The 21,571-nt window shown below is 50.0% G+C and overlaps 1 protein-coding gene across 1 annotated transcript in view; it reads left to right on the top strand.

Moving 5' to 3' along the window:
- The window catches only part of cdc25d (cell division cycle 25 homolog d), a 37,088-nt gene extending 24,253 nt beyond the window's left edge, over positions 1-12,835 (top strand). The window contains exons 7-13 of the mRNA XM_085994223.1: positions 191-343; positions 4,800-4,895; positions 6,598-6,660; positions 7,961-8,059; positions 9,848-9,981; positions 11,023-11,134; positions 12,307-12,835. Coding sequence (XP_085850349.1) covers positions 191-343; positions 4,800-4,895; positions 6,598-6,660; positions 7,961-8,059; positions 9,848-9,981; positions 11,023-11,134; positions 12,307-12,447 — 798 coding nt within the window. The 3' untranslated portion in view covers positions 12,448-12,835. The remainder of the gene's footprint in view (positions 1-190; positions 344-4,799; positions 4,896-6,597; positions 6,661-7,960; positions 8,060-9,847; positions 9,982-11,022; positions 11,135-12,306) is intronic.
- The last annotated feature ends 8,736 nt before the right edge of the window (positions 12,836-21,571 follow it).

Here is a 21,571-nt window from a genome sequence, read left to right as displayed (position 1 = left end):
TGTACCTGTCCTGGGAGTGTGACTGAAGGGGCAAAATATTCTATTCCTTGGCCCCCACGACCCCCTCCTTGCTGAGCAAATTCCCACCTTGAATTTCAATTTAGATTCTTTGTCTAAATTCAGTACCGCGCCTGGGGAGTTCTTTTTGACCTGAGCAGTTTGCTGTTTTGCTTGTTTCTCCTCCCAACAGGACTGTGGCCACATGCGATGGGGGGCTGTTGTCTCCACCCCTCTGACACAGCTCAGCAGCAAACGCAATGAACAGGCCGACAGACATCAAACACCAGCACAGAAAAAAAGGAAAAGCAGTTTCCGTGGGAACTGGGAGACAGAGCAGAGACGGGTAAAAGTTGTGATTCGCAGGGAAGCTGTTACCACTGCCTTGGTTATTTTTTGCCACAACTTAACAGAAGGGATAATCACTCACCGTCATCGAAGGACACAGCCTGTGTCTGTGATTCCCCATACGGTGATGGGACGGGGGTCTGTGTCTGTGATTCCACCTCACGGTGATGGGACAGGGGTCTGTGTCTGTGATTCCCCCACACGGTGATGGGACAGGGGTCTGTGTCTGTGAGTCCCCCTCACGGTGATGGGACGGGGGTCTGTGTCTGTGATTCCCTCACACGGTGATGGGGCAGGGGTCTGTGTCTGTGGTTCCCCCTCACGGTGATGGGACGGGGGTCTGTGTCTGTGATTCCCCCACACGGTGATGGGACGGGGGTCTGTGTCTGTGATTCCCCCTCACGGTGATGGGACGGGGGTCTGTGTCTGTGATTCCCCCACACGGTGATGGGACGGGGGTCTGTGTCTGTGATTCCCCATAAGGTGATGGGACGGGGGTCTGTGTCTGTGATTCCCCCACACGATGATGGGACAGGGGTCTGTGTCTGTGATTCCCCCACACGGTGATGGGACGGGGGTCTGTGTCTGTGATTCCCCCACACGGTGATGGGACGGGGGTCTGTGTCTGTGATTCCCCCTCACGGTGATGGGACGGGGGTCTGTGTCTGTGATTCCCCATAAAGTGATGGGACGGGGGTCTGCGTCTGTGATTCCCCCACACGGTGATGGGACAGGGGTCTGTGTCTGTGATTCCCCCACACGGTGATGGGACGGGGTCTGTGTCTGTGATTCCCCCACACGGTGATGGGACGGGGGTCTGTGTCTGTGATTCCCCCAACACAGTGATGGGACGGGGGTCTGTGTCTGTGATTCCCCCACAAAAGTGATGGGACGGGGGTCTGTGTCTGTGATTCCCCCTCACGGTGATGGGACAGGGGTCTGTGCCTGTGATTCTCCCACACGGTGATGGGACGGGGGTCTGTGTCTGTGATTCCCCCACACGGTGATGGGACGGGGGTCTGTGTCTGTGATTCCCCCACACGGTGATGGGACGGGAGTCTGTGTCTGTCAGTCCCCCACATGGTGATGGGATGGGGATTTGTGTCTGTGATTCCCTCACACGGTGATGGGACAGGGGTCTATGTCTGTGATTCCCCCAACATAGTGATGGGACGGGGGTCTCTGTCTGTGATTCCCCCACACGGTGATGGGACGGGGGTCTGTGTTTCTCCCAACACAGTGATGGGACGGGGGTCTGTGTCTGTGATTCCCCCACACGGTGATGGGACAGGGGTCTGTGTCTGTGATTCCCTCACACGGTGATGGGATAGGGGTCTGTGTCTGTGATTCCCCCTCACGGTTATGGGACGGGGGTCTGTGTCTGTGATTTCCCCACACGGTGATGGGACGGGGGTCTGTGTCTGTGATTCCCCCACACAGTGATGGGACAGGGGTCTGTGTCTGTGATTCCCCCTCACGGTGAACGGACGGGGGTCTGTGTCTGTGATTCCCCAACACGGTGATGGGACGGGGGTCTGTGTCTGTGATTTCCTCACACGGTGATGGGACGGGGGTCTGTGCCTGCGATTCCCCCAACACAGTGATGGGACGGGGGTCTGTGTCTGTGATTCCCTCACACGGTGATGGGACAGGGGTCTGTGTCTGTGATTCCCCCTCACGGTGATGGGACGGGGGTCTGTGTCTGTGATTCCCCCACACGGTGATGGGACGGGGGTCTGTGTCTGTGATTCAATTCAATTCAATTCAATTCAAATCGCTTTATTGGCATGATAAGGTACATCTTATGTTGCCAAAGCATCAAAATACATTCATGGTTGAACACATAAACGCAGTTCTATTCATACAGTGTATAAACAGGTATATCCCTGAGTGTATAAATATACATTCGCATTATTTATATATACTCTTTTCTTAGTTTACTGGTTGTCCCTCTGTTCATGGCAAGCTGTAACATAGTGTGCTGCCAGTGCTACACAGCTTCTCTCCTCCCCCAGTAGGTATGGGAGTTTTTGGTTGTCATTCAGATTTCTGAATTCAGGGCATTTTTGTGAGAATTTTTGGTAGAAATTCTCCCTGATGCCCTGATATTTTCCACAGGCTGTGAGGAAATGCATCTCTGTCTCCACTACTCCCTGACTGCAGTGAGAGCATATCCTGTCCTCTCTTGGCAGCCTGGTCTGCCTGTGTCTGCCTTTTTCGATCGCTAGGCTATGTTCGCTAAGTCTGTACCTTGTCAAGGTTTTTCTCAGTTTGTTATCCTTTACCATGGTCAGGTAATCAGCTATGTTGTATTGTCTGTTTAGGGCCAAGTAGCAATTGAGTTTGCTTTGGGTTTTTGTTGTTTCTGCCCAATATGTCAGATATTTTTCCTTTTGCTTAGCGACGATTGTGTTGGGTCGGATTCTTTGTGTTACGCTGTCACTGTCCTGGGGCTGGTTATTGTTAGTATTGTTAGTAGTTACTTCACTGAGTCCCAGGACTAGTTGACTGAGGGTATTTTTCTTTATGGTCATCTCTTGGCATTTCAGGGCGGCGTAGTGATAGCATTGGTGGTTGCTCATTTGTAGGTGATTCCAAAATTTGGTGGCTCTTTTTTTGGATAGTGATTATTAATGGATATTGGCCTAGTTCCGCCCTGCATGCATTGTTTACTGTTTTCCTTTGAGTCCGGAGGATACTTTTACAGAATTCTGCATGTAGGATCTCAATTGGGTGTTTGTCCCATTTTGCAAATTCTTGTTGTGTTAGCGGTCCCCATACCTCACTGCCATAGAGTGCAATTGGTTCGATTACTGATTTGAAAATTTTTAGCCAAATGCTAATTGGGATTTCTATTTGGATTGATTTTTTAATGGCATAGAAAGCCCTTCTTGCTTTCTCTTTCAGTTCATTCACAGCCAGTTTGAAGTTTCCCGTAGAACTGATTTTTAAGCCCAAGTATGTGTAGTTAGTGGTTTGTTCAATTTTGGTTGTTCCTATTGTGAAATTTAATTTGGGTCCCTGAGGTCTGGATCTTTGCTGGAAGACAACGACTTTGGTTTTTTTCCTCACACGGTGATGGGACAGGGGTCTGTGTCTGTGATTCCCCCTCACGGTGATGGGACGGGGGTCTGTGTCTGTGATTCCCCATAAGGTGATGGGACGGGGGTCTGTGTCTGTGATTCCCCCTCACGGTGATGGGACGGGGGGTCTGTGTCTGTGATTCCCCATACAGTGATGGGACGGGGGTCTGTGTCTGTGATTCCCCCACACGCTGATGGGACAGGGGTCTGTGTCTGTGATTCCCCCACACGGTGATGGGACAGGGGTCTGTGTCTGTGATTCCCCCACACGGTGATGGGGCGGGGGTCTGTGTCTGTGATTCCCCCTCACGGTGATGGGACGGGGGTCTGTGTCTGTGATTCCCCCACACGGTGATGGGATGGGGGTCTGTGTCTGTGATTCCCCCAACACAGTGATGGGACGGGGGTCTGTGTCTGTGATTCCCCCACACGGTGATGGGGCGGGGGTCTGTGTCTGTGATTCCCCCAACACAGTGATGGGATGGGGGTCTGTGTCTGTGATTCCCCCACACGGTGATAGGACAGGGGTCTGTGCCTGTGATTCCCCGACACGCTGATGGGACGGGCGTCTGTGTCTGTGATTCCCCCACATGGTGATGGGACGGGGGTCTGTGTGTGCGACTCCCCCACACGGTGATGGGACGGGGGTCTGTGTCTGTGATTCCCCCACATGGTGATGGGACGGGGGTCTGTGTCTGTGATTCCCCGACACGCTGATGGGACGGGGGTCTGTGTCTGTGATTCCCCCACATGGTGATGGGACGGGGGTCAGTGTGTGCGATTCCTCCACACGGTGATGGGACGGGGTCTGTGTTTGCGATTTCCCCACACAGTGATGGGACGGGGGTCTGTGTTTGCGATTCCCCCACACGGTGATGGGACGGGGGTCTGTATCTGTGATTCCCCCACACGGTGATGGGACGGGGGTCTGTGTCTGTGATTCCCCCACACGGTGATGGGACGGGGGTCTGTGTCTGTGATTCCCCCACACGGTGATGGGACAGGGGTCTGTGGTCCTAGGGTCTGATAGCAGATCAATACTCGGCCTCAGAGTCCATAAGTAGGAGAAGAAATCTAAATCAGCCTGGATTCCTGCTCCCGGCCGCTATCCAGCGACCCCTGGTGCAAAGTGTTTGAAACTGTTCATGCAAGGAAAGGATCAGGTACGTTTGCGATGCCCTCACAGTGGAATAGCCTGTCGCGACTCACTGTCTAGACTCACATATGGCCAGATGGGCAAGGTACTGGAGGGCGGCCGGTGCCCGTGAAATCCGTTCCCCAGCAACAAGTCCGCACCTTCAAGGGAGAGGATTGCAGGCAGTTCCGCTGCATTGATCCCATTCTGATTCCGGTCTCTGATTCTTTATCCAGGTTTATAATCTCCGGCGACGGTCCTCCTGCCAGGAAGTCGACGCTAAACAAATCCCAGACTCAGATGAAAAAGACCTCATCGGAGATTTCTCTAAAGTAAGAACCACCTCAGGCACCCCTTCTCCCTCTCCCTCCCGCTCCCAGTGTAGAGGGAGCTTTACTCTGTATCTAACCCGTGCTGTACCTGCCCTGGGAGTGTTTGATGGGACAGTGTAGAGGGAGCTTTACTCTGTATCTAACCCGTGCTGTACCTGTCCTGGGAGTGTTTGATGGGACAGTGTAGAGGGAGCTTTACTCTGTATCTAACCCGTGCTGTACCTGTCCTGGGAGTGTTTGATGGGACAGCGTAGAGGGAGCTTTACTCTGTATCTAACCCATGCTGTACCTGCCCTGGGAGTGTTTGATGGGACAGTGTAAAGGGAGCTTTACTCTGTATCTAACCCGTGCTGTACCTGCCCTGGGAGTCTTTGATGGGACAGTGTAGAGGGAGCTTTACTCTGTATCTAACCCGTGCTGTACCTGCCCTGGGAGTGTTTGATGGGACAGTGTAGAGGGAGCTTTACTCTGTATCTAACCCGTGCTGTACCTGCCCTGGGACTGTTTGATGGGACAGTGTAGAGGGAACTTTACTCTGTATCTAACCCGTGCTGTACCTGCCCTGGGAGTGTTTGATGGGACAGTGTAGAGGGAGCTTTACTCTGTATCTAACCCGTGCTGTACCTGCCCTGGGACTGTTTGATGGGACAGTGTAGACGGAGCTTTACTCTGTATCTAACCCGTGCTGTACCTGCCCTGGGAGTGTTTATGGGACAGTGTAGAGGGAGCTTTACTCTGTATCTAACCCGTGCTGTACCTGCCCTGGGAGTGTTTGATGGGACAGTGTAAAGGGAGCTTTACTCTGTATCTAACCCGTGCTGTACCTGCCCTGGGAGTGTTTGGTGGGACAGTGTAGAGGGAGCTTTACTCTGTATCTAACCCGTGCTGTCCCTGCCCTGGGAGTGTTTGATGGGACAGTGTAGAGGGAGCTTTACTCTGTATCTAACCCATGCTGTACCTGCCCTGGGAGCGTTTGATGGGACAGTGTAGATGGAGCTTTACTCTGTATCTAACCCGTGCTGTACCTGCCCTGGGAGCGTTTGATGGGACAGTGTAGAGGGAGCTTTACTCTGTATCTAACCCGTGCTGTACCTGCCCTGGGAGCGTTTGATGGGACAGTGTAGAGGGAGCTTTACTCTGTATCGAACCCGTGCTGTACCTGCCCTGGGAGTGTTTGATGGGACAGTGTAGAGGGAGCTTTACTCTGTATCTAACCCGTGCTGTACCTGCCCTGGGAGTGTTTGATGGGACAGTGTAGAGGGAGCTTTACTCTGTATCTAACCCGTGCTGTACCTGCCCTGGGAGTGTTTGATGGGACAGTGTAGAGGGAGCTTTACTCTGTATCTGACCCCGTGCTGTACCTGCCCTGGGAGTGTTTGATGGGACAGTGTAGAGGGAGCTTTACTCTGTATCTAACCCGTGCTGCACCTGCCCTGGGAGTGTTTGATGGGACAGTGTAGAGGGAGCTTTACTCTGTATCTAACCCGTGCTGTACCTGCCCTGGGAGTGTTTGATGGGACAGTGTTGAGGGAGCTTTACTCTGTATCTAACCCGTGCTGTACCTGCCATGGGAGTGTTTGATTGGACAGTGGGTACCTGAAATTGGAAAGTGCTGCGTTCCCAGCTGTGACGTCCTTGACCTTGGGTGAGAATAGAGGATTGCGGCAGTTGATGACTGTTGTGTCCTTTCTCCTTGCTCTAGGCCTGTGTTCTGCCAGTGGAAGAGGGGAAACATCAGGATCTGAAATATATTTCTGCTCAGACGGTTAGTATCACTGCCCTCTGATTGATGAATGGGTGAAGAGTGTGTGGGATTGAGCCGTACACCCAGGAAACCCGCAGGTTCGATTCTCGGCCTTGGTCGGAGTGAGCTGACCTCAGCTGGGGTGCCAGTAGGGGTAGTTGCCTCTGCCCTAGTGCCTTGGGAGGGAAAATCAGCCAGGGTTGGTGTGGATATCATCGAAACATAGAAGATAGGAGCAGGAGTAGGCCATTCGGCCCCTCGAGCCTGCTCCGCCATTCAATGCGATCATGGCTGATCATCCAAATTCAGTACCCTGTCCCTGCTATAGTAACATAGAAGATAAATAGAAGATATCTGAGGGCAGGAGCCACAGGAACACAGTAATAGGAGGAGGCCATTCAGCCCCTCGAGCCCGTTCCACCATTCAATCAGATCATGGCTGTTCTGTATCTTAACAGCCTTGGGTCCGTAACCCTTGCCTCACAAATATCTATCAATCTCAGGGTTGAAATTGACCCCCAGCCTCAACAGCTTTAAGGTTGTCCCCCGCTTATTCTGGACTCCCCCTCCCCCCCCCCCACCCCCACCAGAGGAGTTTTGCTGTGATGGCCCTTCTGGTGGAATGGTCTGCACACACCCGCCGTGCGGGACCCTTGCATGAAGTCGTGCTATTCGGCGCGAGAATGGCCGGGCTCCGTGGAATCTGTGTCCCAGCAAGAGACAACATCTCAACTGGAGGAGGAGAGGAGTAAACCGGATCATTCCTCGACCGAGCATTTGGTTTTACGTTGTGCCAAGCCCCCCCCCGACTTTCCCGCCCCACTCTACGTTGGCGCTGCAGGAATGTCCCCTTGCTGATCTTTCCAACCTTGTCTTCTCCTGCACCGTGCCCTTTCTTTGGGTCTCTGACATAATCCAGGCTGACACTCCCTGCGCCAGTGCTGAGGGATCCGCTGCACTGTCGGAGGTGCCGTCTTTCGGATGAGACGTTAAACCGAGGCCCCGTCTGCTCTCTCAGGTGGACGTAAAAGATCCCATGGCACTATTTCGAAGAAGAGCAGGGGGAGTTCTCCCCGGTGTCCTGGCCAATATTTATCCCTCAATCAACATCCCAAAAGCAGATTACCTGGTCATTATCTTCTTCTTCTTCTTCTTCTTCAACATTGCTGTTTGTGGGAGCTTGCTGTGCGCAAATTGGCTGCCGCGTTTCCCACATTACAACAGTGACTACACAGCAAAAAAGTGCTTTGTTGGCTGTAAAGTTCTTTTATGTCTGCATTATGGAGCAATGGTCTCACTGCTATCCTGGGATGTTTTGCAGGTGGCAGCTTTGCTGGTCGGGGAGTTTGAGCGTGTTATCGATGAGTTTGTGATAGTAGATTGTCGTTACCCATACGAATATGATGGAGGGCACATAAAGGTTTGTTTCTTACACATAGTTTATGGCGTGCGGTGTTGTGTGTTTCTTGCTCTCCTCATTTCAGATTCTAGGCGGTTGTCCCTTTCCCACGACCTTATCCCCTGATGCAGGTGGACAAGGGAGAGCGCCCTAGTGCCGATATTAATGGCTGGGTATTGGCCAAGAAAGGCCCGGGGGCAGGGGGAAGCCTCTCCTTTGGGGTGTTTTACTCTCTCCGTCCTACTCCCTTTCCCTCACCGTCGCCCGTAATGCTTTGCCAAAAACCCACCTAGTAGAAACCAGACCTGGCGCTCCGCGGTAGGGCTCCCGCTCCCGCTCCTGATCCTGTTCCCAAACCAGCGCTCCCTGATGGACCCGTCACGTGTCTGAATGTTGAGTGAAGACAGGATTGGGTTTGTCCATGAGTGTTGGTCGAATGGCCTGCCAATCTCTCGCTCTCTCGCCACATACCTGAACGTTGCCCACTTGGCAAAGGGACAGAAAGGCGGGCCTGCACCAACATTTTGAACTATATCATTTTTCCCGATGTGATTCTGCTCATCATCGCGTCAGCCGCGGCTCAGTGGGTTGCGCTCCCGCCTCTGAGTCAGGAGGTCGTGGGTTCAAGTCCCACTCCAGAGGCTTGAGCACAAAATCCAGGCTGACATCCCAGTGCAGTGCTGAGGGAGTGCTGCACTGTCGGAGGTGCCGTCTTTCGGATGTGATGTTAAACTGAGGCCCCGTCTGCCCTCTCAGGTGGACGTAAAAGATCCCATGGTATTATTCGAAGAGGAGCAGGGGAGTTCTCCCCGGTGTCCTGGGCCAATATTTATCCCTCAACCAACATCGCTATAAGAGATTGGCCTGCGCCAGCCTCGCCAGAGCACTAAAAGTAGCGCCCCAGAAGTAGTCGCGGCCGCCCGCCGGAAATTGACTTTGCACGCCCCAGAGGGAAGCGCGGCGCTACTGGAGGCGCCCCGCATCCCTCTTGGGGCGCTGCAACTCAATATCGCTGCGCAACGTGCTGCAGTGCCACACGCTGCGGCATGGTGCGCTGTGGTACTGCAGGCCTTCCTCCCCTTCTTAAAGGGGAGGGGCCTACTGCAGCGCGATCAAAGATCGCGAGTGTCGGCAAAAGAGCCCGGCACCAAGGAGAAGTGCCGGGCTCTTGGAACACAGCCGGCACTCCGCGGGGGGAGGGGGTGCTCAGGAGGCCGGGGACGGCGGCGTGGAGAGGTGCTGGCAGGCGGCAAGCAAAATAAATGGCCGCCCCACACCTCAGCGCCTCTACCGCCGCAGGTAGGCCCCCCTGAACCGGTCGCAAATAGCGACCGGCGTTAAAGCAGGGGGGCGCAACTAAATTTCGTGATCGGGGCGGTAGCGGGGCGCTGCGCACACCGATGACGTCATCGGTAGCGGCGCAACGCTAACGGCTAGCGCCACCATTAGCGTACCGCTAAATTTACCGGGAGGCGTGGCCAGTGGCATCCAACCCACTAAGTGCCCTCTTAAGGTGCTAACGGGTGGCGCAGCCCACGGAATTTCTAGGCCATTATCTGGTCATTATCACATTGCTGTTTGTGGGAGCTTGCTGTACACAAATTGGTTACTGTGTTTCCCACATAACAACAGTGACTACACTTCAAAAGTACTTCATTGGCTGTAAAGCGCTTTGGGACGTCCTGAGGTCGTGAAAGGCGCTGCAGAAATGCAAGTCTTTTTTTTCCATTATCACAGTGAGGGAAGTGGAATTTCTTCAAATCCGGGCATCCAGTTAATTCTGAAGACTTTGCCCCGTGTGTTTTGCAGGGAGCCCTGAACCTGTACACAGAGGAGCAGCTCATCAACACCTTCTTCTCAAGTCAGGTGTCGCCTTGTCCCATGAGGAGGTGTAACGTCATCATCTTTCACTGCGAGTTCTCCTCTGAGCGAGGTCCCAGAGTGTAAGTGTCACTAACACCCTGCTGCTTTCATTCTCTCCCCGTCCCCTCATCACCCCTCTCTGGCTTACTCGGTCCCACACATAAGAACATAAGAATTAGGAGCAGGAGTCAGCCATTCGGCCCCTCGAGCCTGCTCCCCCATTCAATAAGATCATGGCTGATCTTCTACCTCAACTCCACCTTCCCGCCCTATTCCCATATCCCTTGATTCCCTTAGTGTCCATATACTAGTGAATATACTCAACGACTGAGCCTCCACAGCCCTCTGGGGTAGAGAATTCCAAAGATTCACCACCCTCTGAGTGAAGAAACTTTTCCTCATCTTAGTCCTAAATGGCCGACCACTTATTCTGAGACTGTGACCCCTGGTTCTATCTATCCAGCCAGGGGAAACATCCACCCAGCATCTACACTGTCCAGCTCCTTAAGAATCTTATACATGTGGAAATAACTTATGAAATGATACTGGGCGGCCTGCTGGTGGCGCTGTCCAGGGAGAGTATAAATACTCGGGCACGGGCCCAGCTTGCCCAGGACATTCATAACAGGAACTAGTGAAGGACACAACTAGATCTCCATGTTGAAAAACAGTTGATTAAAGCCTTAATACTCAGACCAAGTGCCTCGTAGTTTTCTTACGTGAGATAGGAAGAACCTTAGCAGAGAGGTCAATAACCAGGGGGCATAGATTTAAAGTAATTGGGAGAAAGAGTAGAGGGGAGTTGAGGAGAATTTTTTTCACCCAGAGGGTGGTGGGGGTCTGGAACTCACTGCCTGAAAGGGTAGAGGCAGAGACCCTCATCGCTTTTAAAAAGTACTTGGATATGCACTTGAAGTGCGGTAACCTACAGGGCTACGGACCAAGAGCTGGAAAGTGGGATTAGGCTGGATCGCTCTTTTTCGGCCGGCGCAGACACGATGGGCCGAATGGCCTCCTTCTGTGCCATAAACCTCTATGATTCCTGGCATTAGCAACACCCTGGTCAAACCAACTGACCTGTCCCTCTGGCAAAGTTTATTCCAATTTTTTTTTCTCCCCAGTTGTCGGAATCTCAGGAGAATGGATCGGAACGCAAACGTGTATCCCAGGCTGTGCTTTCCGGAACTTTACATATTAAAGGACGGATACAAGGAATTCTTCCAGGCGTTTGAGGTAACTCAACTGGGATAGCCACCAGTTAACAGGGTCAATAGGCAAGGTCGGGAGTAGCTGATGGGATGTGTAAACAGATGGAAACTATAAGAGAGAGAGTGTGAGAGAGAGAGGGAGTGTGTGAGAGAGAGAGGGAGTGTGTGAGAGAGAGAGGGAGAGTGTGAGAGAGACAGAGAGAGTGACAGAAACAGAGAGAGAGTGTGTGAGAGAGAGGAAGAGAGATAGAGAGGGTGAGACAGAGAAGAGAGAGAGCAAGAGACAATGAGATAAATGGAGAGGGCAAGCAAGGAACCGAGGAAGACAGACAGTGAAAGACAGAAAGAGAGAGAGAGAGCACGAGACAGAGAATGAGAGAGAGAGTGTCGCTGGGAATTTCCTTGGAGTTTCTCCCGATCGGCCGTGGTAACGTCGGTGGAAGATTGGCAGAAACCTTGATTACCTGGTGTATCCGGAGTTTACACCGATCTTGCACCGAAGTTGCATGGGCCGTTGGAGGAAATTGGTGGTAAGAGGGAACAAGAGTGAGAGAATGAGATATAGAGATAGAGAGAGACTGAGACAAAGACAGAGCGTGCGAGAGAGAGAGACTGAGAGAGAGAGAGAAAGAGCGTATGAGAGACAGAGTGAGAGAGACAGAGAGATTGAGTGAGCGATAGATAGAGACAGACTGAGAGCTATAGAATGAGAGGTAGTGTGAGAGAAAGAGAGAGTGAGAGACAGAGAGAGTGAGAGAGAGGGAGATAGAGAGAGAGTGAGTGAGGGATAGAGATAGAAACCGATACAGAGCGAGAGACAGTGAGAGAGAGAGGGAGAGTTAGATAGACTGATATACATAGACAGTGAGTGAGAGAGAGATAGAGATGAGAGTGAGAGACAGACAGAAAAAGACAGACACAAAGGGCCACGGCAGAGACATAGACACAGAGCGATAGAGAGAGAGAAAAGCAGATAGAAATTTAGAGAGAAACAGTGATTGAGAAAGAGGAAGGAACCAAGGAACGAGAGAAAGCTGTCTTGAGAGAAATAAACAAATCAAGATGTACGGAGAGAAAGAGAGAGACAGACTAAAGAGGGAAATAGTGTGCACCAAGGCAAGTGATGAGCAATGAGGAGGTGACTGTGTGCTTTCCAATCAATGCTGCACATTTTAACCCCATTTTTCTGTCATGTAGACACTCTGTGAACCCCAGGGGTACATCCAGATGCACCACGAGGACTACAGAGCGGAACTCCGCACAATCCGCAGGAAGGTGTGCTCGATGGCCAGAATTCACAGGCGAAAGGAACTATTCAGAGTGGCAAATGGACGCTGAGAGAGGGCGTAGAGGTCCCAGCTCGGGAACTGACCTTTACTTCAATAACTTTTCTGGACTGAAGTACCAAGGCACCGATCACGATCATTGTCAACCTGCCCTGGCAAGCGGGTCCCTGTCAGACCATTCTTTGCTTGGAGGCCGAGAACTTTCCATATTCAAAAAATAAAAGATTAGGTAATTGTTTGTTCTCCGAGTGCGCTGGGAGAACCTTACCACAGTATCCAGTGTCCCATCAAACACTCCCAGGGCAGGTACAGCACGGGTTAGATACAGAGTAAAGCTCCCTCTACACTGTCCCATCAAACACTCCCAGGGCAGGTACAGCACAGGTTAGATACAGAGTAAAGCTCCCTCTACACTGTCCCATCAAACACTCCCAGGGCAGGTACAGCACGGGTTAGATACAGAGTAAAGCTCCCTCTACACTGTCCCATCAAACACTCCCAGGGCAGGTACAGCACGGGTTAGATACAGAGTAAAGCTCCCTCTACACTGTCCCATCAAACACTCCCAGGGCAGGTACAGTACGGATTAGATACAGAGTAAAGCTCCCTCTACACTGTCCCATCAAACAATCCCAGGGCAGGTACAGCACGGGTTAGATACAGAGTAAAGCTCCCTCTACACTGTCCCATCAAACACTCCCAGGGCAGGTACAGCACGGGTTAGTTACAGAGTAAAGCTCCCTCTACACTGCCCCATCAAACACTCCCAGGGCAGGTACAGCACGGGTTAGATACAGAGTAAAGCTCCCTCTACACTGTCCCATCAAACACTCCCAGGGCAGGCACAGCACAGGTTAGATACAGAGTAAAGCTCCCTCTACACTGTCCAATCAAACACTCCCAGGGCAGGTACAGCACAGGTTAGATACAGAGTAAAGCTCCCTTTACACTGTCCCATCAAACACTCCCAGGGCAGGTACAGCACGGGGTTAGATACAGCGTAAAGCTCCCTCTACACTGTCCCATCAAACACTCCCAGGGCAGGTAGAGCATGTGTTAGATACAGAGTAAAGCTCCCTCTACACTGTCCCATCAAACACTCCCAGGGCAGGTAGAGCATGGGTTAGATACAGAGTAAAGCTCCCTCTACACTGTCCCATCAAACACTCCCAGGGCAGGTAGAGCATGTGTTAGATACAGAGTAAAGCTCCCTCTACACTGTCCCATCAAACACTCCCAGGGCAGGTAGAGCATGGGTTAGATACAGAGTAAAGCTCCCTCTACACTGTCCCATCAAACACTCCCAGGGCAGGTACAGCATGGGTTAGATACAGAGTAAAGCTCCCTCTACACTGTCCCATCAAACACTCCCAGGGCAGGTAGAGCATGGGTTAGATACAGAGTAAAGCTCCCCCTACACTGTCCCATCAAACACTCCCAGGGCAGGTACAGCATGGGTTCGATACAGAGTGAAGCCCCTTCCGGACTTTGCGAACAAACAAATTCAAAATGAAAATGTCATACTGCAGTGTGATTTTTGATCATTTTATTTTACTTTTTGGAAAGGATTTGTGAATGAGTGATGTTTTAGTGTTCTGTTTTTAAACAAAGTGAATTCGCACAGGTTTTTTTTTTAAAAAGGCCACACTGCATGCATTGAAGATGTGTATTGAAGCCCGATGAACCAGTTCATGGCAGGTCACAGCTCACTGTCTATTTGGTGAAGATTCACCCATATGCTGTTCCCAGGTTCTATCCTACGTAAACTCTGGTGCTGTGTCCTAACTCGCACCAAGTTCTGTTCACCCATCAACCCTGTGTTCGCTGACCTACATTTGCTCCCAGTTAAGCAACGCAACGATTTTTAAATTCTCATCCTTGTATTCAAAGCCCTCCATGGCTTCACCCCCTCCCTATCTTTGTTACCTCCTCCAGCCCCTACAACCATCCGAGATCGCTGCACTCCTCCAATTCTGGCCTCTTGAATATCCCTGATTTTAATTGCTCCATTGGCGGCCGTGCCTTCAGCTGCCTGGGTCCTAAGCTCTGGAATTCCCTTCTAAACCTCTCCGCCTCTCTACCTCTCTCTCCTCATTTAAGACATTGCTTAAAACCGACCTCTTTGACCAAGCTTTTGGTCATCTGCCCTAATTTCACCTTATGTGGCTCGGTGTCAAATTTTGTTTGCTAATTGTTCCTGTGAAGCACCTTCAGACATTTTACTATGTTAAAGGCACTATATAAATACAAGTTGTTGTTGTTGGGGAACTTTGAGGTGGTGGTGTTTCCATACATCTGCTGCCTTTGTTCTTCTAGGTGGTGGAGGTCGCTGGTTTGGGAGGTGCTGCTGAAGAAACATTCGCGAGTTGCTGCAGTGCATCTTGTAGATAAGAACATAAGAAATAAGAGCAGGAGTGGGCCATTTGACCCTTTGAGCCTGCTCCGCCATTCAATAAGATCATGGTTGATGGTACACACTGCGTCAGTGGTGGAGGGAGTGAATGTTTAAGGTGGTGGATGGGGTGCCAATCAAGCGGGCTGCTTTGTCCTGGATGGTGTCGAGCTTCTTGAGTGTTGTTGGAGCTGCACTCATCCAGGCAAGTGGAGAGTATTCCATCACACTCCTGACTTGTGCCTTGTAGATGGTGGAAAGGCTTTGGGGAGTCAGGAGGTGAGACACTCGCCACAGAATACCCAGCCTCTGACCTGCTCTTGTAGCCACAGTATTTATGTGGCTGGTCCAGTTAAGTTACTGATCAATGGTGAACCCCAAGATATTGATGGTGTGTGTTTCGATGATGGTAATGCCGTTCAGTGTCAAGGGGAGGTGGTTAGATTCTTTTGTTGGCGATGGTCATTGCCTGGCACTTGTGTGGCGCGAATGTTACCTGCCACTTATCAGCCCAAGCCTGAATGTTCAGTTCTTGCTGCATGCGGGCGTGGACTGCTTCATTATCTGAGGAGTTGCGAATGGCACCGAACACTGTGCAGTCATCGGCGAGCATCGCCACTTCTGACCTTATGATGGAGGGAAGGTCATTGATGAAGCAGCTGAAGATGGTTGGGCCTCGGACACTGCCCTGAACTGGTCCCATGTATTTACAGGCTTGCATAATCCAGAATTTATGGACTTTGCTTCAACCAAAGTCTGTGACAGAATTTCACATTCTAACCACCCTTTAATTCTTTTTGTTATTACTGTATTTTAATTTGTGCCCTTTCGCTACTGTCTCACTGACCAGTGGAAACAATCTGTCACTGTTTACCACATCATAACCCTTCAAAGACCTGTCACGTGAAGCCTAGAACCTTCTCAGCTCGAGTGTAACAAGCTCTAATTTCTCAAGAATTTCTTTGTAACTGTAGATTTGCATTTATATAGCGCCTTTCACAACCTCAGGACATCCCAAAGCGCTTTACAGCCAATGAAGTACTTCTTGAAGTGTAGTCACTGTTGTAATGTAGGAAACGTGGCAGCCAATTTACGCACAGCAAGCTCCCACCTACAACAATGTGAGAATGTCCAATATAATCTGTCTCAGTGATTGAGTGGTTGAGAGATACTGGGGATAACTCCCCTGCTCTTCTATCAAAATAGTGCCATGGGAACTTTATGTCTACCTGAGAGAGGAGACAGGGCTGCGGTTTAATGTCGCATCCGAAAAACGGCACCTGCAACAGTGCAGCACTCCCTCAGTAGGACATTGGAGTGTCAGCCTGGATTGTGGGCTCAAATCTCTGGAGTGGGACTTGAACCCCAGACCTTCTGTCTACACTGAGATCAACATGTTTGCGCCCGGGTGGCCCTGGAGATGGAGCATGTGGTGTCCGCCGGCACGCTTGAGGCCTTCCGCGACCGGTGGGCGTCGCGGGGACTGGCCAACCAAATTTTAATTTAATTTGTTAAGTTTTATTTAAAGTTTTATTAATTTACAGCCCATTTGTTTTAACCACCCACACTAAAAGAGTACACCGAGATCAAGCTGCTTTGTTAGTGACTAATTTCTTTGCCCGCCCCCCCCGCCGCCTTCCCAAACACAGCAACAATGAGGCAATTTAACGCTCTGCTCTCACCCCCACCACTTGACTGAGATTGGCTAATGCAGCACAGTCCCCTGGTATTTGACCCCTTCAATACTGAGCAATGTGCCTCCTAGCTTCACAAAAATAAGAACATAAAAAATAGGAGGAGTCGGCCATTCGGCCCCTCGAGCCTGCTCCGCCATTCAATAAGACCATGGCTGATCTTCGACCTCATCTCTACTTTCCTGCACTATCCCCATATCCCTTGATTCCCTTAATATCCCAAAATCTATCGCTCTCTGTCTTGAATATACTCAACGACTGAGCCTCCACAGCCCTCTGGGGTAGAGAATTCCAAAGCTTCACAACCCTCCGAGTGAAGAAATTCCACCGCATCTCAGTCCTAAATGGCCGACCCCTTCTTCTGAGACTCTGACCCCTGGTTCTAGACTCCCCAGCCAGGGGAAACAGCTTTTCAGCATCTACCCTGTCCAGCCCCTTAAGAATTTTATGTTTCAATGAGATCACCTCTCATTCTTCTAAACTCTGGGGAATACGGGCCCATTCTATTCAATCTCTCCAATTAAAATAAAGTGAAGCAGTTTAAACAGCAAAGATACATCTAGAAATACAGCACCGTATAATTGCTGGAACAAGCTGGTGGCTTATATGTTGCGAGCGTATTGTATCCCTGTAATTACGGTGTCTATTCACGGTGCAGCTGAAGGCTTCAGTAATCCCAAAGCGTTTCATTGAAATCATTCAGTCTGAGTCTTTGCAAGTTAATTATACATTAATAATTATTTGCACTAATGATGCATGGAACGGATGAACAGTAAGATGAATTTGTAGAGTAATCGGGTCTCTAACTTAAAATTGTAACATTTTATCATAGAGCTTAAGGGGATGCAATTTTTGTATTTTCCCAATTTTGTAAAAAAATATATATATATTTATAAAAACAAAATAAGGATTTTTGCAAAGGTTTGCACGGGCAATTTAATTTTTTTTTGCTGTGCACGCCCAGTCATGTCCCTGCACCGTCAGCTCCTGGGCATTAGCCCGGCGATAAATCCCACAGACTTGCCTGTTTCGGCGTCTGACTGCAATGCAGAAACAGCGCCCGGGCTTTTAGAATCGATCACAAGCGACAGCTCTCAAAAAGATGCCCTTTAATTCTTTTTTAGCGAAGTATTAAACTCGTCCTATCTAATCCAGAAAGTGCAGGTGCCACATTTTACATTAATATGCCCATCAAACAGGAGTGTTTACATAGGATTACATAGGATATATTAATCTCTCCTGCCTTCCATCCTATCACAGACCTTCCCTTTTGTTCTTTCCTCTCCTCCCCCCTCTCCCTGCCCCTCCACTTGCTTAAAAACCTGTTCCATCTCCAGCCTTTTCCAGTTCTGACGAAGGGTCATCGACCTGAAACGCTAACTCTGTTTCTCTCCCCACAGATGCTGCCTGACCTGCTGAGTATTTCCAGCATTTTCTGTTTTTATTCCAGAAACAGGCCATTCGGCCCAACCAGTCCATGCCGGCGTTTATGCTCCACTCGAGCCTCCTCCCGTCTTTCCTCATCTAAATCTATCAGCATAACCCTCTATTCCCTTCTCCCTCATATGTTTGTCCAGCCTCCCCTTAAATGCATCTATACTATTCACTTCAACCACTCCCTGTGGTAGCGAGTTCCACATTCTCACCACTCTCTGGGTAAAGACGTTTCTTCTGAATCCCCTGTTGGATTTCTTGGTGACTATCTTATATTGATGGCCTCTAGTTATGCTCTTCCCCACAAGTGGAAACATTCTCTGCATCCGCTCTATCAAAATTTTTCATTATTTTAAAGACCTCTATTAGGTCACCCCTTTTTCACCCCAGCCTTCTTTTTTCAAGAGAACAGAGACCCAGCCTGTTCATCCTTTCCTGATATGTATACCCTCGCATTTCTGGTATCATCCTTGTAAATCTTCTCTGCACCCTCTCCAGTGCCTCCATATCCTTTTTATAATATGGCGACCAGAACTGTACGCAGTACTCCAAGTGTGGTCTAACCAAGGTTCGAGACAGGTTTAGCATAACTTCCCTACTTCTCAATTCTATCCCTCTAGAAATAAACCCTAGTGTGTGTATATATGCATTAAAAAATATAGATGCATTCATAATTATGCATAAAATAATATATACCTTAAATAATATGCAGGAGCTAAATAATTATGCATTAATAATATATATTAGTTTCTATAAAAATAAAATGTATTCTGTATATTAAATAATATCTGTGCATTAAATAGAAATATATGTGCAATTACTATAAATCAAATATCTATTCATGAAAGAGGTGCATTAAAGAAAGAAAGACTTGCATTTCTATAGCGCCTTTCGCAACCTCAGGATGTCCCAAAGCGCTTTACAGCCAATGAAGTACTTTTTGAAGTGTAGTCACTGTTGTAATGTAGGAAACGCGGCAGCCAATTTGCGCACAGCAAGATCCCACAAAGAGCAATGTGATAAATGACCAAATAATCTGTTTTCAGTGATGTTGATTGAGGGATAAATATTGGCCCCAGGACACCGGGGAGAACTCCCCCACTCTTCTTCGAAATAGTGGCCATGGGATCTTTTACGTCCACCGGAGAGAGCAGACGGGGACTCGGTTTAACCTATCATCCAAAAGATGGCACCTCTGACAGTGCAGCACTCCCTCGGTGCTGCACTGGGAGTGTCAGCCTGGATTTTTGTGCTCAAGTCTCTGGAGTGGAACTTAAACTCACGACCTTCTGACTCAGAGGCGAGGGTGCTGCCCACTGAGCCACGGCTGACACAATAGCAATATGAATAATATCTAAACTTAATTAACAATTGGTAACCAATCCCTTTTGCAGCTATTTCAAACAAAAATGAAACTTGATAACAAATATCAATGTATTCCTATGAAGGATTATTGATTTTATACATTGTATATTGGGCATAGGTGTCAGCTCTGGCTCAGTGGGCAGCGCTCTCGCCTCTGAGTCAGAAGGTTGTGGGTTCGAGTCCCACTCCAGAGACTTGAGCACAAAATCCAGGCTGGCACTCCCAGTGCAGTACTGAGGGAGTCGAATGTGCCATCAGGACACCATCCAGGACAAAGCAGCTCACTTGATTGGCATCCCCTCCACCACCTTAAACATTCACTCCCTCCACCACCGGCGTACCGTGGCTGCAGTGTGTACCATCTACAAGATGCACTGCAGCAACTCGCCAAGGCTTCTTCGGCAGGACCTCCCAAACCCGCGACCTCTTCCACCTAGAAGGACAAGGGCAGCAGGTGCATGGGAACACCACCACCTCCAAGTTCCCCTCCAAGTCACACACCATCCTGACTTGGAAATATATCGGCCGTTCCTTCATCGTCGCTGGGACAATATCCTGGAACTTCCTCCCTAACAGCACTGTGGGAGTACCTTCACCACACGGACTGCAGCAGTTCAAGAAGGCGGCTCACCACCACCTTCTCAAGGGCAAATAGAGATGGGCAATAAATGCTGGCCTTGCCAGTGACGCCCACATCCCATGAACGAATAAATAAAAAGAATACAATGCCATGGGAAATCTCCCCGATACCATAAGGCCAGTCCATCCCCTGCTCTACACCTTGGGAACCCGTGCCCCAGTAAGGAGTCAGGAGAGAAAAATATATATTTTTTAAATCTGCCGTCATTACCCCGCTCCCCCCAAAAAAAACCTTAATCCCTCTGTCCTTGCATACTACCGCCCCATCTCCAACCTCCCTTTCCTCTCCAAAGTTCTTGAACGTGTTGTCGCCTCCCAAATCCGTGCCCATCTTTCCCGCAATTCCATGTTTGAATCCCTCCAATCAGGTTTCCGCCCTTGCCACAGTACCGAAACAGCTCTCATCAAAGTCACAAATGACAGCCTTTGTGACTGTGACAAAGGTAAACTATCTCTCCTCGTCCTTCTTGACTTGTCTGCAACCTTTGACACGGTTGACCACTCCATCCTTCTCCAACGCCTCTCCACCATCGTCCAGCTGGGTGGGACTGCACTCGCCTGGTTCCATTCTTATCTATCTAATCATAGCCAGAGAATCACCTGCAACGGCTTCTCTTCCCACTCCCACATCATTATCTCTGGTGTTCCCAAGGATCTATCCTTGGCCTCCTCCTATTTTTCATCTACATGTTGCCCCTCGGCGACATCATCCGAAAACACAGCGTCAGTTTCCACATGTACGCTGACGACACCCAGCTCTACCTCACTACCTCTTCTCTCGACCCCTCCACTGTCTCTAAATTGTCAGACTGCTTGTCCGACATCCAGTTCTGGATGAGCAGAAATTTTCTCCAATTATATATTGGGAAGACCGAAGCCATTGTTTTCCGTTCCTGTCACGAACTCTGTTCCCTATCCACTGACTCCATCCCTCTCCCTAACATCTGTCTGAGGCTGAACCACACTGTTCACAACCTTGGTGTCATATTTGACCCTGAAATGAGCTTCCGACCACATATCCGCAGCATAACTAAGACCGCCTATTTCCACCACCGTAATATCGCCCGTCTCCACCCTTGCCTCAGCTCATCTGCTGCTGAAACCCTCATCCATACCTTTGTTACCTCTAGACTTGACTATTCCAACACACTCCTGGCCGGCCTCCCACATTCTACCCTACGTAAACTTGAGATCATCCAAAACTCGGCTGCCCGTGTCCTAACTCGCACCAAGTCCCGTTCGCCCATCACCCCCTGTGCTCGCTGACCTACACTGGCTTCTGGTTAAGCAGCGCCTCGATTTCAAATTTCTCATCCTTGTTTTCAAATCCCTCCACGGCCTCGTCCCTCCCTATCTCTGTAATCTCATTCAGCCCCACAACCCCCTGAGATATCTGCGCTCCTCTAATTCTGCCCTCTTGAGCATCCCTGATTATAATCGCTCAACCTTTGGTGGCCGTGCCTTCAGCTGCCTGGGCCCTAAGCTCTGGAATTCCCTGCCTAAACCTCTCCGCCTCTCTCTCCTCCTTTAAGATGCTTCTTAAAACCTACCTCTTTGACCAAGCTTTTGATCACCTGCCCTAATTTATCCTTATGTGGCTCGGTGTCAATTTTTTTGTCTTATAATACTCCTGTACAGCGCCTTGGGACATT

The sequence above is a fragment of the Somniosus microcephalus genome, chromosome 8, assembly GCF_052327205.1.
Source record: "Somniosus microcephalus isolate GS21.2 chromosome 8, FLI_Smic_1.0, whole genome shotgun sequence".
NCBI lineage: Eukaryota > Metazoa > Chordata > Chondrichthyes > Squaliformes > Somniosidae > Somniosus > Somniosus microcephalus.
Note: the sequence above shows the minus strand (reverse complement) of the source record. Positions and strands in the feature narration are given on the sequence as shown.